The 18167-nt window shown below is 41.5% G+C and overlaps 1 protein-coding gene and 1 pseudogene across 2 annotated transcripts in view; one reads left to right on the top strand and one right to left on the bottom strand.

Moving 5' to 3' along the window:
• Positions 1-18167, bottom strand: part of PRKAB2 (protein kinase AMP-activated non-catalytic subunit beta 2) — a 76229-nt gene that overhangs the window by 4319 nt on the left and 53743 nt on the right. For both annotated transcript variants that reach the window (XM_026703459.2, XM_087932049.1), the window contains 5 exons: positions 13659-13821; positions 13268-13434; positions 8057-8150; positions 4875-4995; positions 4659-4792 (listed from right to left, as the gene is read on the bottom strand). In XM_026703459.2, the coding sequence (XP_026559244.1) occupies positions 4659-4792; positions 4875-4995; positions 8057-8150; positions 13268-13434; positions 13659-13814 (672 nt within the window). In that variant the 5' untranslated portion in view covers positions 13815-13821. The remainder of the gene's footprint in view (positions 1-4658; positions 4793-4874; positions 4996-8056; positions 8151-13267; positions 13435-13658; positions 13822-18167) is intronic.
• LOC148126257 (E3 SUMO-protein ligase KIAA1586 pseudogene) lies at positions 1436-3880 on the top strand (annotated as a pseudogene).

Below are 18167 nucleotides of genomic sequence, written 5' to 3'. Positions count from 1 at the left end.
TTATATCAACATGTTTATAATTATCAAACTTCTGTATTTAATTCATATATAGCAATGATCATTCTCCACCTAATTTCTACATCTTATCTCTATCCATTTCTGCACATTGTAATTTTTTAATTTCATTTCATCTATGGGGATCTCTTCTTTTTTCCACTGTTGTGCAAACATAATTCTAGCCGCTGTTAACACGTGTAACATTAAATATGTATTTAATGTTTATTTACGTGGGTACCAACATATATGTTTCTGGTTTTAAAATTTAAATCTATATGTTGTTTTACCTTTTTTGTTAACCTTGACACTACATCCTCTTGAATAGCTACACTAACAGAGCCCAATACTGAATTCATATATTCCAGTTTTTAAAACTAAGGAATAAATTTCAGAAAAAGAATTCAGTATTGCTCTGTGAATGTGCCTATCAATTCCATTCTTAATCTAACTTCTTAGATGATTACCCTTATCTTTTTTTTTGTACTATATATATCTGCATAAGGCTGTAAAAAGCTTCAGTACATTTTTAAGCTGCATTCTGAAAAGGTTAGGCGACCAAACATAGCTTCCCCTGGCTATAGAGAGAGCATTCCATTAGGGACCGTTGGTCCAGGTAAGTAGTCTTGGCTAGGAAAGATTTTTGGGCCACTACTGGCACAAAATAACAAACTCCCTTGGTTTGTTAATATTTCCATTTTAAGTGTTTCTTTTTCAATTAATGAATTGTAATTATGAAAATATCAGCCATTCTTTTATATACACAGTGCAACATCTTTTTTATAGACTGTCATTTTCAAATCCACTTTCAGTTCTGTCTCAGTCTTGTCTGGTGAAACTTGTTCCTCTTCCATAACATCTTTTAAACACTAACACTAGCTATAGTGTCAGGGACTCTTAAAAGTAATTGAATATTACTGATCTCCGTTCCTCACCTGCTTTCTTCACTTGCCACTGCCTTCACCACTCAACTTACAACAATCGAGTCCAAACCTACATTGTTGAATTTTTTTTGCAGCATATTACCAAAATCAAAAGGCAAATGAGTTTGTCTGCTTTCTTCGGCAAGAAAACAAAAGGAGATCCAAAAAAGTCACAACCGCAACCATTGGAGTCTAAGGATAGCGGTGCCAGCACATCATCCACACCATGACCAGAGGAAAGAGCCAGCATATCATCCACATCTCAACCAGGGGAAAGCCAGCACATCATCCACACCGCAACCAGAGGAAAGAGCCAGCACATCATCTACATCGTGACCAGAGGAAAGAGCCAGCACATCATCAGGTACTGGAAGAACTGAATCAGACATTGAAGGGAACCTTCCTGACTGCTGGACACCGCAACAGTACAATAATTTTAGGGAAAAAATTTTTCCCAGAAAAAAATAGGTTGCAAGCATTGCAGAATATTTGAAATTTCGACGAAAGAAAAAGTGTCCATGGAGCTAAGGAGTGGAAGAATTACCAAATTGAACCATCAAGGAAAGAGTAAAGAAATACAACAAGCTTCCTTCAGAAAGAAATTGAAGGAACATTTCTCATCTAAGGCTCACAACATCTGTACAGAGAAGTTGAAGCAATGTGAGCAGGATGTCATAAGCAAAGGACTGGAGAAGATGACTGAGAAATATCTGGGTAGTACACGTAGAGTGTTTACTACAGTGTACAGTGTCAGCCTTCAAAATTTCTTTCCTTTGCTTTGCATCTTTTGGTTCTCATAAGTAACGGGGAAGGAAGGGTGAAATAGTTATGGGAAGCGAGCTGGAGGTTTGAGAGAATAAACTGTATAAGTTTGGGGGGAGAAGCTTCTTGTTTATGCTTCTTTCCTATGCTATGTGCAAGCGCACCTCTTTATCAAAATAGGCCAAGGTCAACGAATAGAAGCCTCATCACCACCTGAAGATGGCCACATGACATCACATATAAATTTAAATTGGATGGACAGTTTGAACAATTGTAGGTGGGACCATTGTATCACTTTGTACATGTGATTTTCGTGCTCATTTCCTCAGATTCAGAATTCCTTTGATGCTACCACTTGATTTCCAGTAAAAGATATCTTTTCTCTAATTAATGGAGTCTGTTTCTTTCTTGGATTTTGAAAGGAGCACCAGCTGACATATAGTCTGGCACAAACGTGCAGAACATTTTCATATATAGAAGATCTGATTGAATTACAAATGAAAAATGGTTTCGATTTGGGAACAGGGTTGCATTCATGTAAAACTGCAGTTGCAATAGTAGATTTCATTGTAAAAGACATCAGGAAACATTTATTTAGCAAAATTATTGAGAAAACTCACAAAATCTGTTTGATAATTGATGAAGCCTCAACAATATCTTCCAAATTCTTATACTGTAATTAAAAGTTGAGGATCCAGCTTTCTCACCAACAATTTTCCTTGAACTAGTAGAATTACAGATACAGAGACGATATGCTGTTCGGTTATAGAAAGTTTAAATAAAGTTGGGTTTAATGGAAACTATCTGGAGAAACATTTAATTGGATTTTGCTCTGATGAAGCCAGTGTTATGCTTGGGAGAAAATCTGGGGTAAGCACTAGGACAGCCAAATAGTTTCCAAATATTATAATATGGCACTGTTTAAACCATCGCCTGCAACTTGTTTTAGATGATTCTATTAGGGAAATAAAGCAAATCAACCATTTTCAAATTTTTATTGATAAAATATATTCTATTTCCCATCAATCGAATAAGAACCTAATTGAACTTAACAAAATTTCCAAACAACTTAAGATTGAAATTATAAAAATTGGTAGAGTTTTTGGACCAAGATGGGCTGCCTGTAGTTGTATGGCAGGCTTATCCAGAGCTACATCAGTTTTTCTGTTCAAATAAAAAATACTCCGGTATGGCTGCCTGTCTTGAAAACACATATTTTCTCACTGATTTGGCCTTGATGATTGATGTGCTAACTGAAATATCTCTTCTTTCTAATGCATTGCAAGTGAGAAATATAGACATTATAAAGGCTGAAAAACTTGTGATAAGATCAATTAGATCATTTGAAATGCTTATAGAGGAAAAGGGTGCATATGAAAAAAAGGTTGATGAATTAATTACTTCAGAAACCTTTAAAAATATAAATTTTATACAAAATCATCGATTTGTGGGACTGCCTCATGAAAAACTTATAGAAAGAATTGTAACTAATTTGAGGAAAAGATTGATGGATTGCAAACATTTAAAAACAGGCTGCCAATTCAAAGACACTGATCGATTAAAATTTCTAAATTATTTGGAGCCAGATTATTGGAACATTGAAGAAGTGGTGGTTCCATGGAGTGTAGCTGAAGAACAATTGGTTGCATTTGGTGAAATTTTCAATTATGAAATCAATATTAATGATTATCATGATTTCATAGAAAATGTACTAAAAGATACAATTCCATGCAGCATTAAAAAGGCTAGAGATATTATTAAAACTATTGCAGTCAGTTCAGCAGAGGCAGAAAGGGGCTTCTCGCAGATGAACATAATTTGTTCAGAGGGCAGAAGTCGCCTTACAGTTTCCAATATTACAAACCTCCTGACCATCACTCTAATTACCTCTGTAAGAATGGGACCCTGTTCCTATAATAAAGAAGTGGTTACAGGCACATCACACAGCTGATGATGCTCGTGTTAAACACAAGAAAACTGTAACTCGGGACAATAATAGAAAAGCAATTTGGCAGTACTTTAAATAAGTGTTATTGCTTTTTGTAAAGTTTTGTTATGTAATAGTTTTTGATTAATATTTTAAAATGTAACAATATAGTTTTGTGTACCTTTTTATTATTTAAGCCTTAAAGGCATGACAAAATAAACTACCTTTTGTTTTGGTATATCTTTTTTAAATACTGAGTCATTAGGACAAAGAAGTGATGTTGACTTTGCCTCGCCCAGCCCTCTGCAGCCCTCCCCGTAGCTCCCTGTAGCTCCCCAGACCTCGCCCAGCCCTCCTTGTAGCTGCCTGGGCATCGCCTTGCCCTCCCCGTAGCTCCTTGTAGCTGCCTGGGCCTCGCCCTGCCCTCTCCAGGGCTCCCCAAGCCTAGGAAACTGGCAAAAAACACTTGCTAAGCAACTGGCCATTAAGCGAGGACCTGGTCATTAAGCGAGGACCACTTACATTTGGTTTGCCAGTCACATGGCCACCTGGCCATGCCCACTCGTTACATGACCACCAAGCCACACCCACAAATTAGGCCACACCCACAGATCTGGTTGTTAAGAAATTTGAATCCCACCCTGGGGAAACATGATTATTATAATTTTATTCTTATGATTAAATTTGTATTTCTCTTGATTCCCAATGACACCTGCCTACTCACAAGTAAAAATATTTTTTTAAAAAAATTACAATTAAAAACAAAAGTAGGAAATAAAAGATAGTAAGATGACAGAGCCAGACTTGAATGGAAAAAATAAAAGAATTCAAGGTGGCTTAACTCACCCTTGTCACAGGCCTGGGAGATAAACTACATCTTCATCCAGGTCACAAGGGGAAGTTTCCAGAGGGCAGGCACTGTGACAGCGAAGGTGCGTTTCCAGGGTCTTGATAGATGGCAATGTTTAATTGAAGTAACCTGGAGCACCCCAACCCTGACACATTGAATTGGTAGAGCTGGTGGAGATAGGCATTTAGGAACTGGTACTCACGGAAATATTAGTATCCTTGTTAAGGATGACTTGAAGAAGATGTGGAGGAAGAATTGGTGGAGATTTAAATCGCTCTTCAGGCCGATATACATACATATCTTGGCCATAAATTCCAGGCGGGGAACCAGAAAGTTCTAAAGAAAATTAAATAGTATTGAGTTAAAGTAACCAGCTCATCATTTTTAATATTCATGCTAGAAATGGAAGAAAAGTCACCTCGATAGGAAGTCTCTGAACTTTCAAGGGAGTCAACTTTTAAAGCATCAAACACTTCAAAATCTGATTTTTTGACATGAAGCAGATTGTTTATTGTTCCCATCTGACTGGTCACTACAGGCTAAAAAATAGAAGACAGAATTAAGAATTTATATAAAATCGAATATCTTCAACAGAGATTTTGCTCACAAAACAAGAACTGTATAAAGGTTGTCCTGATCATGTTCACATTCTAGATCCAACTCCATAATGCTCAATCATTTACATTTCAAACTAGAGTAGAAGGAGGCATACCACCAGTTTTAATTCAGTTCAAATTCTGCTTTACCTGTGAACTCACTTTGGGGACTTTTCTCATTTTCTTCATACCCATGTATGTATACCATGTATGTATGTTTCTCATTTTCTTCATACCCAGGGTCTTATTTTATTTTGGGCTCCAAAATAAGCACAAAATTATTTTTTGGGGGGGGGTGTCTTAATTTTTTCCCATATACAGGAGGCCCACTTCTTCTGCTTGCTCGCAGCAGGGCAGGAGGTTGCATGGTGTGCCAGTGTCGCCACGAGGCAGCAGGGTGGAGCTGCCCCATGCACCCCACTCAGGGCCCTTGCAGCCAGGCCATTCCTGCCTTGCCTCATGGCTGTGGTACTAGCAGCCCCGTCCAGCAGGATCCTGTGTGACTGCCAATCCAATTCTTCTGCTTGCTTGCGGCTGCAATAGAGCAGGAGGGCAAGTGACCTGCTGGTGCTGTGGTCATGAGGTGAGGCAGGGAGAGCTGCCCCATGTGCCCTGCACAGGCTTACCTCAGGGCCCCTGCAGCCAGGCCATTCACACCCCAACACCTGCCTCACCATGCGGCTGCAGCACCAACACACCATTCAGACTCCTGCTCTGTTGCAGCTGTGAGGAAGCAGAAGTGGGCTGGTGGCCACATAGACTACTAGTGCTGCTGCTGTGAAGTGTGGTGTCAGGGCATGGATGGCCTGGCTGCAGGGGCTTTGAGATAAGCCAGTGTGGGGTGCATGAGAGCTCCACCACCACCTTGCCTCACCTCATGGCCATGGCATCACAAGCAACCAAATGGAATGGGTAGCTGATCGGCTGTGCAAGCTCTTAAACAGGGTTTATTTTGGGTGTAGAGCCTATATTAGGCATACACATAAAACTTGCTAGGGCTTATTTTTCGGATAAGTTTTATTATGAACCGCTTTGCTTCTTTCAAACCTATTGCTTTTCAACTTGCCAATGAACTAGGGGAGGGAGATGGCATGTGGAGAATGTATGCAGAGATCATGAGAACTTGGACCCAGCAGAAAGAGATGGGCCATTCTCATATCAAAAGACAACTCATAATTGGACAATGTGATCAACCAGGGATGGGGAGAAGGAGAAGGGTTGTTTAACTGGGCAAGCATTTTCGCAGGAAACCAGAGCTGGTTTTGTTTCTTCAGTACCAGCATGGTGTATTCAAAAAAGTTTTACTTTTGGGAATTCAATTCTCTCAAGAGTGTTTCCTTGGTTCCCGAAGGACATTTGCAGCCTGGAATTCTGGCTTATTTAGATCTGCAAACAGCAGCAACAAACCAATCTTTGTTACTGTCAGACCTGCCCCAATCTGATCCCTTAGAAAAGAAAGACCGTCTCTAAATTTGTTAAAGCAGAGGTTTCTTTTTGGTGTTGGCTGCAGTAAACTCAGGCTAGCTCTGAATTTTCTTGCACTCACTAGATACAGAAAGGTTTGGTTGCAACCCATCCCTCCCCCCATGACCACTATGTTTCCAGCTAATCAGAACTTACCAAAATGCTTTGAGAATACTAAGATAATGCAGGTAATCCACAAATTTTCTCAGGATGCCAGACCTTGTGATGCTAGTACAAACTGGATCCAGGCTGCTCTGTCTTTATCACCTATCATTCCCCACTCTTTATTTCCCATCATGTACATACACAGTTTTATTGCCCTTCCATTCTCCCCCTTCCAGCCTTTAATGACAGAATGCCTGAGAGAATGCCTATACTGCATAGGCTTCCTTGTCCCAAACTGCCCATCTCCACTACATCTCAATTAGGTTTTAAGAAGTGTAGGTTCATGGCTGTAGGACCCCTTGCTCATTTTCCTGCAGAAGCACTGCACCCTCTGTGACATCATGGGCATCAGCCTGAATGACAAAGGTCTGGGTGTTTCAGCACTAGCTCCACTGCAAATAGGTGCTTAAGCTTTTCAAATGCAGCCTGGCACTCCATAGTCCATTTTTGTGGTTGGCTGGGCTTGGATTTTCCCTCCCCTTTTGTCTTTAGAAGATTGGCTATCTGGGCAAACAAGGGAGTGAACTGGCAGTAAAAGTTTGCAAATCCCAGGAAGCTTTGTAGTTGCTTCCGGGTGTGGGAAGGAGCCCACTTTAGCACTGCCTGCACCTTTTGCTTTTCTATCTTCTGCCATGGCTCTCACAGGTGAATGTCACTCCCATCGGTTACTCTTCCCACTCTTTCTTTTTTCCGACCCACCAAGGAAAGGATCTGGGTGGGTTGTCCTCTCCCAGACACTTGGATAAATCCAGCCCTCCAGGAGGGTTTTTTGAGAGGCTTCCATCTCTTCCTGGTCACTTCCTTGAGCTGACTTCATTTGCACAATCCTCATGGTTGAAGTGTTTTCCACTCTGGGTTGACCACAACTGCAGAGCTAGGTTAATGTTAGATTGCCCCAATCTGATCCCTTAGGAAAGAAAGACCCTTGACTCCATTTGGTTAAAACAAAGTGCTCTTTTACTTTAAGGTGTTAGCTGCAGTAAAATGAGACTACCTCTGAATTTTCCCATGCTCACAAAATACAGAAAGGTTTGCCCGCAGCCGATACCATTCCTCATGACCAGTCTGTTTCCAGCCAATATGTTTTGAGAACGCTAATATGTTTGGAGTAATCTCTAGATTTTCTCAGGGTGCCTGGCCTTGGGATGCTGATACAAAACTGGATCTGGGCTGCTCTCGTATTTATCATCTGTCATTCCTCCTCTCTATTTCCCATTATGTACACACACAGCTTTATTGCCTTTCCATCCTCTCCCTGCTTCAGCCTTTGATGGCAGGATGCCTGTGAGGTTCCAAGCCTTACTTCATCCATACTCATGCTCTGCAGGGCATCTCAACCATCAGGGTGAAAACAGATAGAAGAAAACAGAATTACCTCAGAGGGATCATGAACCCACTGGCCATCCACAAAAAACTTGTACTGGTGTTCACCTTCAGGAAGATCCAGAATAGCAACAAAGTCATTATTGCTGAAAGAAGATAGTGATCCACAGTGAGAAACACAGCATATATATATATATATACACACACACACACACACACATATAAGTGGCCTGTCTTGATTCTTTTATCTCGCTTTTATAAAATCAGTAAGACAGACTCAGCCATAGACAAACTCAACCAAAGAAAAAGATGGTTTAAGCAGCTTCAACTATTTCAAAAAGAATGCACACAGCTACTTCACGAAAGTTTCCATGAATGAACCTAAAAGAGACCTACCAAACTGGTGAAAATAGAAATATTCATTTTCTGAACTGTGAGGACAATTATGCAGCGAAGCACCCGCCTCTTGAAGTTATAGGTGCTTTCAAGAAAGGTTTGGGTGGCATTTTTTCCAAGATGGAATGAGGATTACTGCAATGGGCAGGCAGTTCAATTAGATGACCTCCAAGACTTCTTCTAATCCCATGGAGCTGATTTAACAGGGCTGCTCAAGAAATAATCTTTAAAGAGAAAAAGTAATCAAGCAATCTCTTTAGAATGAGACATGAACAGGTCAAAGTCAGTCTGGCCATTCTGGATAAGGGAGGTGTAGATGAGACTGAAAGGTGTCCCTCACTTGGGGATGCTCTAATAACTTGTTTAGCTAATGGCCTATCAGCATTGACCTAGAAATCTCCCAGATGGCCAAGGAGTGCATCTTAACCATCTGAACATCTTCAACCAGAAGGAAGCATGTCTAGACAGTCTTAATCTAAATGGGAGGACTAACATATCCATCACAAAACTTTTTGCCTAATTTTAAGCCACTTCCCATACTTGTACCTCTTTCTCAAATAGTATCAAATAGAGAGTTTGATGGATTTGGGAGCAGGAGGACAGAGCAGATTTTCAGAAAATCAGCATTCATCCTTAATTGCTAAACCTTTACACTTCAGACTTGACTTTTAAAACTAGACTGTCACTCTGTCAACATTTCAAAAATGGGATTCTTCTGGGCAATAGATGATGTTCATCAGTTTCTCCTTCTATAAGTCATGCCGTATTTTTTATTTCTTCATAAAGCAGCATCTTTTTAAAAAGAAAAGGAGTCACATAAGAAAGTTTGAAATGTTACTGTTTAGTAAAAATGATAACACTGTAGAAAATAATTTGAAACTTGGTGTCCATGTTTTTCTTGATTGGGTACTCCACTGTGTCAACTTCAAACTGAAGCACACAATGGCACAAGTGCAATAAGGTAAAAAGTACTGATTTGGATGTTGAAATATTCAGAGAGACATTTCATTTGCTAAATTTCAAACTGTTTCTGGATTTGAAGATAATTTCACCCTCATTTAGTGAAGTTTGAAAGAGCAGACTAAATCACTGCAATATCTATCACTGTTATACTGCATTCTCTATTTAATTCTGAATCTAAAATGCTGTCAAAGTGCCAATCTATACAGAGGCATTTCATTTTTTAGAAAGAATCTGGTGAATATTCTTTTGTTTGTGGAATGGCAATAGCAATAGCACTTAGACTTATATACCACTTCAGTGCTTTATAGCCCTCTCTAAACGGTTTACAGACTCAGCATATTGCCCCCAACAATCTGGATCCCAATTTTACCAATCTTGGAAGGATGGAAGGCTGAGTCAACCTTCAGCCAGTGAGAATCTGGGAAGACACCTGTTTTCTGGCTGTAAGGATTTGCTATCAGGGACACTAAGATGTTTGAAAGGGGGAGAGAATGAAAAAAACTACAGTTGGTCTGTTGAGACAAAATCGGACAAAACGTTCCACACTTTTCACATAGCATTTGTTTTAGAACCAGAAAATTAAGCTGGAGCTTACAAGTACTGCTATGTACTGGTATATTTATGTATTGTAAGCAGCAGTCATGCCTTATAGGGAAATGGGCAGCATAAAAGTATAATAAATGAAATAAAATAAAATGAAATCAACAAATCTGAGTGAAATCCTTTGTGTTGGATAATATAAGTTGTATTTGACTTCATGGAACCTAGTACTATCCTGTAAACAGTGGTAGGATTCAATTTTTTTTACTACCAGTTCTGTGGGTGTGGCTTGGTGGGTGTGATGTGACTTGGTGGGCATGGCAGGGGAAGGATACTGTAAAATCTCCATTCCGATCCCACTCCAGGGGAAGGATACTGTAAAATCTCCATTCCCACCCCACTCTAGGGGAAGGATACTGCAAAACCTCCATTCTCACCCCACTCCAGGGGAAGGATACTATAAAATCTCCATTCCCTCCCCACTCCTTGGGGAAGGTTACTGCAAAATCCCCATACCCTCCCCACTCCTGGGAAGATTACTGCAAAATCTTATTCCCTCCCTATCCCACTAACCTGCTTTCCAGCTCCGTTCTCCTGTGCAGGGCAACAAAAGAAGACTCAGCCGATCAGCTGGGACTTCGGAGGCAGTTAATAGATGGGGGCGGGCCCAGTCAGAGGTGGTATTTGTCGGTTCTCTGAACTACTCAAAATTTCCACTACTGGTTCTCCAGAACTGGTCAGAACCTGCCGAATACCACATCTGCCTGTAAGCCAACAGAAAACTATAACTCTATTTTCCACTTATTCTCAACAAAAATACTGACCTGATCTGAAGTTAAGATGAAATAGATTAAAACCAGGGGTGGGATTCAAAAATCTCAGCAACTGGTTCACTACCCGGTTGCTGGGCCATGGTGGGTGTGGCCTACTGGAACTTCCTGTTTCCGGCTCCCGGTGGGCCTCCAGAGCCCAGGGGAGGCCATTTTCACTCTCCCAGGTTTTTCCAGAAGCCTCTCATGGGCCTCTGGGAGAGCGAAAATGGCCTTCCCCAGGCTCTGGAGGCCCAATGGAAGCTGGAAATAGGCCTGTTTCACGACTTCCAGTTTTTCTGAGACAGACGTCTTTTGCCCTCCCAAGGGTCTGGAGGCCTCTCCTGGGCCTCTGAGAGGACAAAAACGGCCTCCCCTGGGTTCAGGAGGCTCTCCTGAAGCCAGAAACAGGGCCATCCAGACTTCCAGAAAGCCCATTTTTCCTCCTCCCAGAGCCTCCGCACAGACCCTGTACTTATTTCCTTCAAAAATGGGCCATGTGGAGACTCCTGGGAGGGGTGGGTGGGGCCAGCTGGTTGGTTGAAATACCAGTTTGGTGAACTATCCAAACATCTGGTTCTCCCGAATCGGTCCAAACCAGTAGAATCCCACCCCTGGGTACTACTGGTTCTTACCTATTTGCTAGAACGTTGATAATTTTCTAAGCAGTTTGGAGAACTGGTTGTTGGAAGAAATCTCCTTTTGTTTTTTCCCACTTTACAAGGCTAATCCTGTAAGGAAGGCAGGAAGGAAACATTCTGGTGTTGTTTCTAGCCTAATCTTTATTTCCCTGCTTACAGAAACTGCCTCTCCATTAACTCTTATTACATTCTTGGTGGTACGCCTAGACTTCCTATTGCCTAAGCTCTGGAGGTTTTTTTTCCTTTGGTGATACGTTGCTGGGGCTTGACTTTCTTAAAGGGGAAAGCTTTTTACACTGCTGTTGGGAGGAAATATTCCTTGAAATACTTCCAGCCGGGATGCAATTGATCATCACTTTGAAGAAATAATTGAATAACAAAGCAAAGCTGCCGGAAAGGAGCTTTTAATGACAAGGAACCAAGATGAGTGACATTCAGTAAGGTTTCTTGGCTAGCTAGAAAGATTGACATTCAAATGTGAGTTTACATACCCTTTATGAGTTTTGGTCTAAAACTGATTTTTGGTGACGTTTAATTCTGTGCTTGATGACATTTAATCCTGTGTTTATTGATGGGATAATTTTCCCTATTCAGCTTTGTTTGGAAGGAAAAAGGTTAATCTCTGTTCCTGAAAAGAAACTGGATTGAGAAATCTGGCTAGTTCCTGTGTCTATTTGTTTTGTTAATTGGTTTAACAAGTGACAGCTACAGTTGTGATTTAATTATTTGTATTGTGTTTGAATTTTTTTCCTGCCTCATGGTTTCTTCATGGCTTCTAGAGGGGGGGTCTTCCTTCACTGCTTTAGTGGTTCCTGGCACTGTCCTTTTGAGGTGTACTTCCAAGGGGCAGGATGCAAGCTTGGCACTGATTTTTTACTGCCCCTCTGGGTGGCATGTGATCTTTCCTTAAACCTGGATGATTTCCTTAGGATATCTTGTGAGGTGAGTGAGACCAGCTGGCATCTTTAAGTGGTACAAATGAATCTAAGGATTGCTTCTCCTGGGTGTGTTCTTTCTGGAGAGCTTAAATGACTTCTCTGCTAAAGGGTTTTACTTTATGAGCAAGAGTTGGCTACTGATAGTTATCATTGCATTTTACTTATTTTAATTCCTCAGGGTGCTTTGGCACCCTGCCTGATTTGTAACTCCAGCTTGCAGGTATTTTTAATCTAATGATTGGTATTTAGGGCAGCTTTTTGCAAGCAAAGAACCTTTTTGTATTTTTGTACAAGTAATCCTTGATTTACAACATTCATTTAATGACCATTTAAAGTTACAATGGCACTGAAAAAAGTGACTTAAGACCATTTTTTGCACACAACTGTAGCAGCATCTCCATGATCACGAGAGGCCAGGCGAGAAGAGCCCCTTGATGTGACAGATGTCGAGCTGGCGATGCCCACCCAGTCACATGCCCACCCAGCCATGCCTACCCAGCTGGTCATTAGGGCAGAGAACCAGTTGTTAAATTATTTGAATCCCACCACTGATTAAAACTTTATTTCAGTATTTTTTAGAAAAGAGATTGATATATAATTAATGTTCATTATTTGCTGCTTTATAAACTAGCCCAGTCTGGTTCCTGTAAGATTCTTGGAACCGACAATGAGATAACAGTATACAAAGTGATTTAAGCATATTTTTTTATATAGACATGTTTTCATTCAGATCCAGAAGGCTTGGATCAGCTATCATTAAAATAAATGTTATTTTACAGATGTTAAGGAATCCTCTACTTCTGATATCTGATTCATTTCAGAATTTCTACATGAAAACAGCATATTTTAGCCTTAGTTGGGTTTAAAATATTTAACCAATACTTCTTCCCCTGTGTAGAATAAGAGTCAATGCTCCCCCTCCATAAATAATATTGAGCAAAGTTTTTTTAAAGAATCACATATCACCCTGTTTCACCTCTTAATGAGAGGAATCTTAGCACTCCAATTGTTGAAAGAGCCTGAGATGAAAACTTCTTTGCCTCCATCTGTCCAGCGGATGACTGTGGGACGAGCCTGCTGGGATGGTTTAACTGACTCATCCAAGTCATGGTGCCACGATACAAACTCTTTTTCTCCAAGAAGCTGCAAAAAGAAGGCAAGTTATATCTTGTCCAAGTCTTCCTGAAAATTGAAATCTTATTTCCTAGATTTAGGAATAATCCAATGATGAATGAGCACTTTTCCAAGTTATTTTAAGCATTATAAAGGAGAGAAATTGATAGAATTACTTAAGGGCCGTAAAATGGCCAATTATCTCATAAATTAATGTTTAAAAATCATAAAAAAGCATCATCCAAATACTGTACCTTAGATTCATGGGTGCTGAAGATGTTGGGGTCATCAGTGCTGCCAACCATGATCTTGTGTGAATGATCTTTGGCATGGTGGACGGCTCCCTCTGAGCGATGAATCTTGGAACTGTGGCGCTCACCTGACATCCTTTCACTTGTGGTGTTCCCCATAGCTCCACTGCAAGAAGATAGCAAAAGAAAAGAATTAGGGCCAATAACAATTTCACAGACATAATGTAGTCCTCTATTTCCAAAGAAGCTAGAGAGGAGTGCTGCATTTTCTTATAGGTGGTGGGTAGACAATAAGCTTTTTCAGCCATGAGAAAGAATGCGAAAGAAATGCAGCAATCAACAGACTTCCAAAATCAATAGCAGAATTGAAACATTCATAACAATAATAAAGTCACTGAACAGGAAGCTGACTATTAAGTATCCCTGTTTGCTCCAAGGATCCAAATTAAAATATTCCAGAAAGATGTCTAGATTCTCCTTTAAGACACTATATGAAGAGAAGTCCACTATCTCCCAGGATAACTGGTTCTACTGACAAACTGGTCTTACCATTGGGAAATTTTTCTAACATAGGTTGGAAATCCATTCTTCCAATTCATTCAAGATATTTGAAGAATCCTATCATACCCATCATCACTCATCTCATCTCTAGTTTCTTCCTTCTTTCTTCATAAGACATAATTTCTTGATTATATTGGTTGTCCTGCTGTTCAACCTATTGTAAAGGTTCCAACTAACGAACCCAAACAAATAAGAACTCTGAGGTCAAGCACTTCCTCAAAGAACTTCTTTATTGGGTAAATCATATCGGCACACTTCAAAGGAAAGCCAACCCTGACTTTCCCTGTGGTTGCAGTATAGTTAAAACCAGTAATGACCCCCTTCCCCAGTATCATTAATCACGTTGGCCAATTAGGTTAATTACTGGGCTTCTTGTATATTCATCTCGTCCTTCCTCCATCGCCCAGGAGATGACCTTGATTTTCCCAAGAAAGATCTATGTTGGATCTAGCAACGCATTTCAGTCTCCTTCCCCCCTTCCATGCAGTGTGGCAACGTTGAATCAGGAAAATGGCTTCTGTCAGGTTCAGTTTGGAGTTAACAGTTGGCTCCCCTTTGTGTGTGAGGAAACCTGGAAGGTACTGACACAGTTTAATCTTGCTCTATTCACCTCTCCCCTCCCCAAGCATTTCCTTTGGCTTCTGGGGATTCTTTTCATGGAATTTCCTAACCAATCTCTCTACCTTCATGTCCTTACTTTTCACCCAGGTAGCTTCTGACAAAGGATAACCTTTCCATTGTGCTAGGTATTGGAGTCTTCCCTTATGGATTATAGAGTCTAAAATTCTTTTCACCTCATAATGGGTTTCCCCTTCCACTACAATCAGGCACATAGCTGCTTGTTCAACTGGCTGGATGCTGATTTTGTTACTGGCTTCAATAAACTACTGTGGAAAACCGAATGCACTTTCCCTATCAGGCAGGGAAGCTTTAACTCTACTGTGACCAGGTTAATTATTTGTATGATGAGGAAAGATCCTATAAATTTAGGACCCAGTTTCTTTCTTGGCAGCTTTAAATTTTAAGCATTTGGTAGAGAGGTAAACTTTCTCTCTGATGTGGAACAGCCTCGGTGGGGGGGGGGGGAAACCTTCTTTTAAGCCTGTTGCTTTTGTGTTTCACTGGCTTTAGGTAGGACTCGCTTCACATTTCCCCAAGTGTTCTGTAGTGAGTCCACCCATTCTGTTAAGCTCACTGAGGGAGGGAATTCCCGGGGAAGTTCTGGCATGAGAACAAACTACTCCCATAGCTACCTTAAAGGGAGTGAGAACTGTACTGCTATGTACGGCATTATTATAGGCTACTTCGCAAAAGGCAATAGGTCTGCCCAATTTGTTTGTTGATAATTAAATGTAGCACTTCAATACTGCTCTATCATTGCATTAGCTCGTTCTGCTGCCCCATTTGTACTCAGATGAAAAGTTGAGCTAAGCCCCTGGGAGGACCTAATTAGCCTCACAAACTCCCTCCAAAATTTGACCATAAATTGGAGTCCCCCCCCCTCCCGGGTTGGATATGATTCTCCTTAGAATTCCATGTAGTCAGCAGGTATGATTCAGGAACAGTTTGGCTAGTTTCTGCACTGATGGGAGTTCGGAGCAGGATACAAAATGAGCCTGTTTGGAAAACAGGTCAATTCCTGTCCTCGCTGTTTTCCCCCATCTCCAGTAATACTATGAAGTCCATTGTGATCTCCTCCCAGGGTTTGGATGGCTCAGCCACTTGTTGCAACAGTCCAGGAGGCTTCCCAGGCTATTTCTTCATGGCTGCACAAGTGGCACAGCTTTTCATTAGCTTTCAATGTCCTTTTTCATCCCCAGCCACCAGAACTGTCTCCTGGTAAAATGCCATGACTTTAGGAGCCCAAAGTGGCTGGCTTGTTTAGCATTGTGATTCTTTTGAAGCACTTGAATCCAGAGGGTACTGGGGATGTATAATTTGGACCCCTTTCATGCCATTTAATCTCTGAGGGTTAGGAGCTGACTGTTGTCCCTCAGCCTAAGGATCAGACCTTTAAGTTTCTGTGTAAACTCCCCGCCCCCCGGCTTCCCTGACCTTCTCTGAAACTGTCATCTTGTCATCTTGTGCTGCCTTTTGTGTGAGGGGAATGATGGTGTTGATCACTTCCTCTCTCGGTTGCTCTTGTATTGATGCTGTCAGGACAAAGTGTTGGCAAGGAAAATCCCCGCTCCAAATGTTCTTTAGGGAGAAGTCAAAGTGGTTAAAATACTGCACCCATCTGACTTGTTTAGGAGAAAGTTTCTGAGGGGTCCTAAGTGCCTCCAAATTCCTATGATCAGTCAAGACTTCAAATGGCACTTTACTCCCCTCAACAAAGTGACATCATGTTATCAGGGCCCATCAGACAGTGAACACCTCTTTTTCCCACACTGCTCATCGTCTCTCAGGGTAGGTCAGCTTCCTGGAGGTGTATGCACCTGATTGTAGCTTCCCCTCCTGGTTTTTCTGGAGGAGCACTGCCTCCACGGCTACATCACTGCCATCCACCTGGATGACGAACGGTTCTTTGGGGTTCGGGTGCTTAAGGACTGGTTCCTTTGTGAACAGCCACTTGAGCATCTTAAATGCCCTCTGGCATTCCACAGTCCATTCCAGTGGCTGACCGGGTCACAGCTTTGGTCCCCTTTTTCCAGTTTTCAGTAGCTCAGTGATCGGCAGGGCTATTTTGTTGAATGAGGGGATGAATTTCAAGTAGAAGTTTGCAAACTTGAAAGCTCTGCAGCTGTTGGTTGGTCTAAGGGGGTGCCATTCCAAGATGGCTTTCATCTTCCCTGGGTCCATCTCTATCCTCTCACTTGATACTCAATACCCTAGGTAATCTAGGCAGATGTTGTGAAACTCACACTTTGACAGCTTTGCATAGAGGTTTGCCGCAAGGAATATTTTGAGTACCTGGTGGACTAACTGGACATGTTCTTCCATTGTTTTGGTGAAAATGAAAATGTCATCTAAGTATACTACTTGTACTTGATCATGTAATCCTTCATTAATCAACTGCACGAACACAGCCAGAGCCCCTTGGAGGCCAAATGGCATTGCTTTGAATTGGAGCTCCCTAGAAGCAGTTGAACGTGGTGTTCCATTCATCCCCTTCTTTGATTCATACTCTGTATTATGTCTCCCTTAGGTCTAATTTGGTGAAGATCTTTCCTTTCATAAGTGAGCTAGCATGTCCTTTATTAGGATACACATTTTCCATGCATATGGTGTTAATCCCCCTAAAATACAGTCATAATCTCATAGTTCCATCTTTCTTCTCCTTAAACAGTACTGGGGCTGCTATGTGGGACTTGGTGGGCTGGATGAATCCAGCCTCCCTCAATTCCTTCATCTCTTTTGGGGTCATGGAGTACATTTTGGGTTTGGGGAGTTTTACTCCTGGCAGAATCTCGATAGCACAGTCAGTAGGGCAGTAGGAGGCACATTGCACTCCTTTTTATTGAATACTTTTGCCAGGTCATGGCACTCCCTAGGAATAAGTTGGACCTTCAGCCACTTGCTCTTTGAAGATGGGGGCTTGCTGGGTGGTCCCTCCTCAGGGACTATGTTGGAGGGGGGAAGGTCCCCCTCCTAATTTCATATTCCTCCATCCCCCTTCCCACCAGATCGTTGGGCCCCACTTATCATGCCAGGAAAGCCCTAGGTTCACTATCTTTGTCATCGTTGGGACTATTATAAAGTGGATAATCTCCCAATGCTGACCTATGTATAGTCGGACTGGTTCAGTCAGGTGCATTGCAGGGGATCCTATTAGTGATCCACCAACCTGTTCAAACCTTATGGCTTGGGGTAACTTGCATGCTCAAACCCCCAGTCTTAGCACTGTCAGCTGATTAGGCATTGGATGTAGCCTGAGTCTATTAAAGCATGCCTGGCTGGTGCTACAGTCACAGATGTGACTGGGTTGGGAGTAGCCACTGTCTCTCCCTG

This window comes from Pseudonaja textilis, chromosome 3 (assembly GCF_049901715.1).
Source record: "Pseudonaja textilis isolate UNSWEBS1 chromosome 3, rPseTex1.2, whole genome shotgun sequence".
Classification (NCBI taxonomy): domain Eukaryota; kingdom Metazoa; phylum Chordata; class Lepidosauria; order Squamata; family Elapidae; genus Pseudonaja; species Pseudonaja textilis.
The sequence above is the reverse complement of the archived record's forward strand: the minus strand, read 5'-3'. Positions and strand labels throughout refer to the sequence as shown.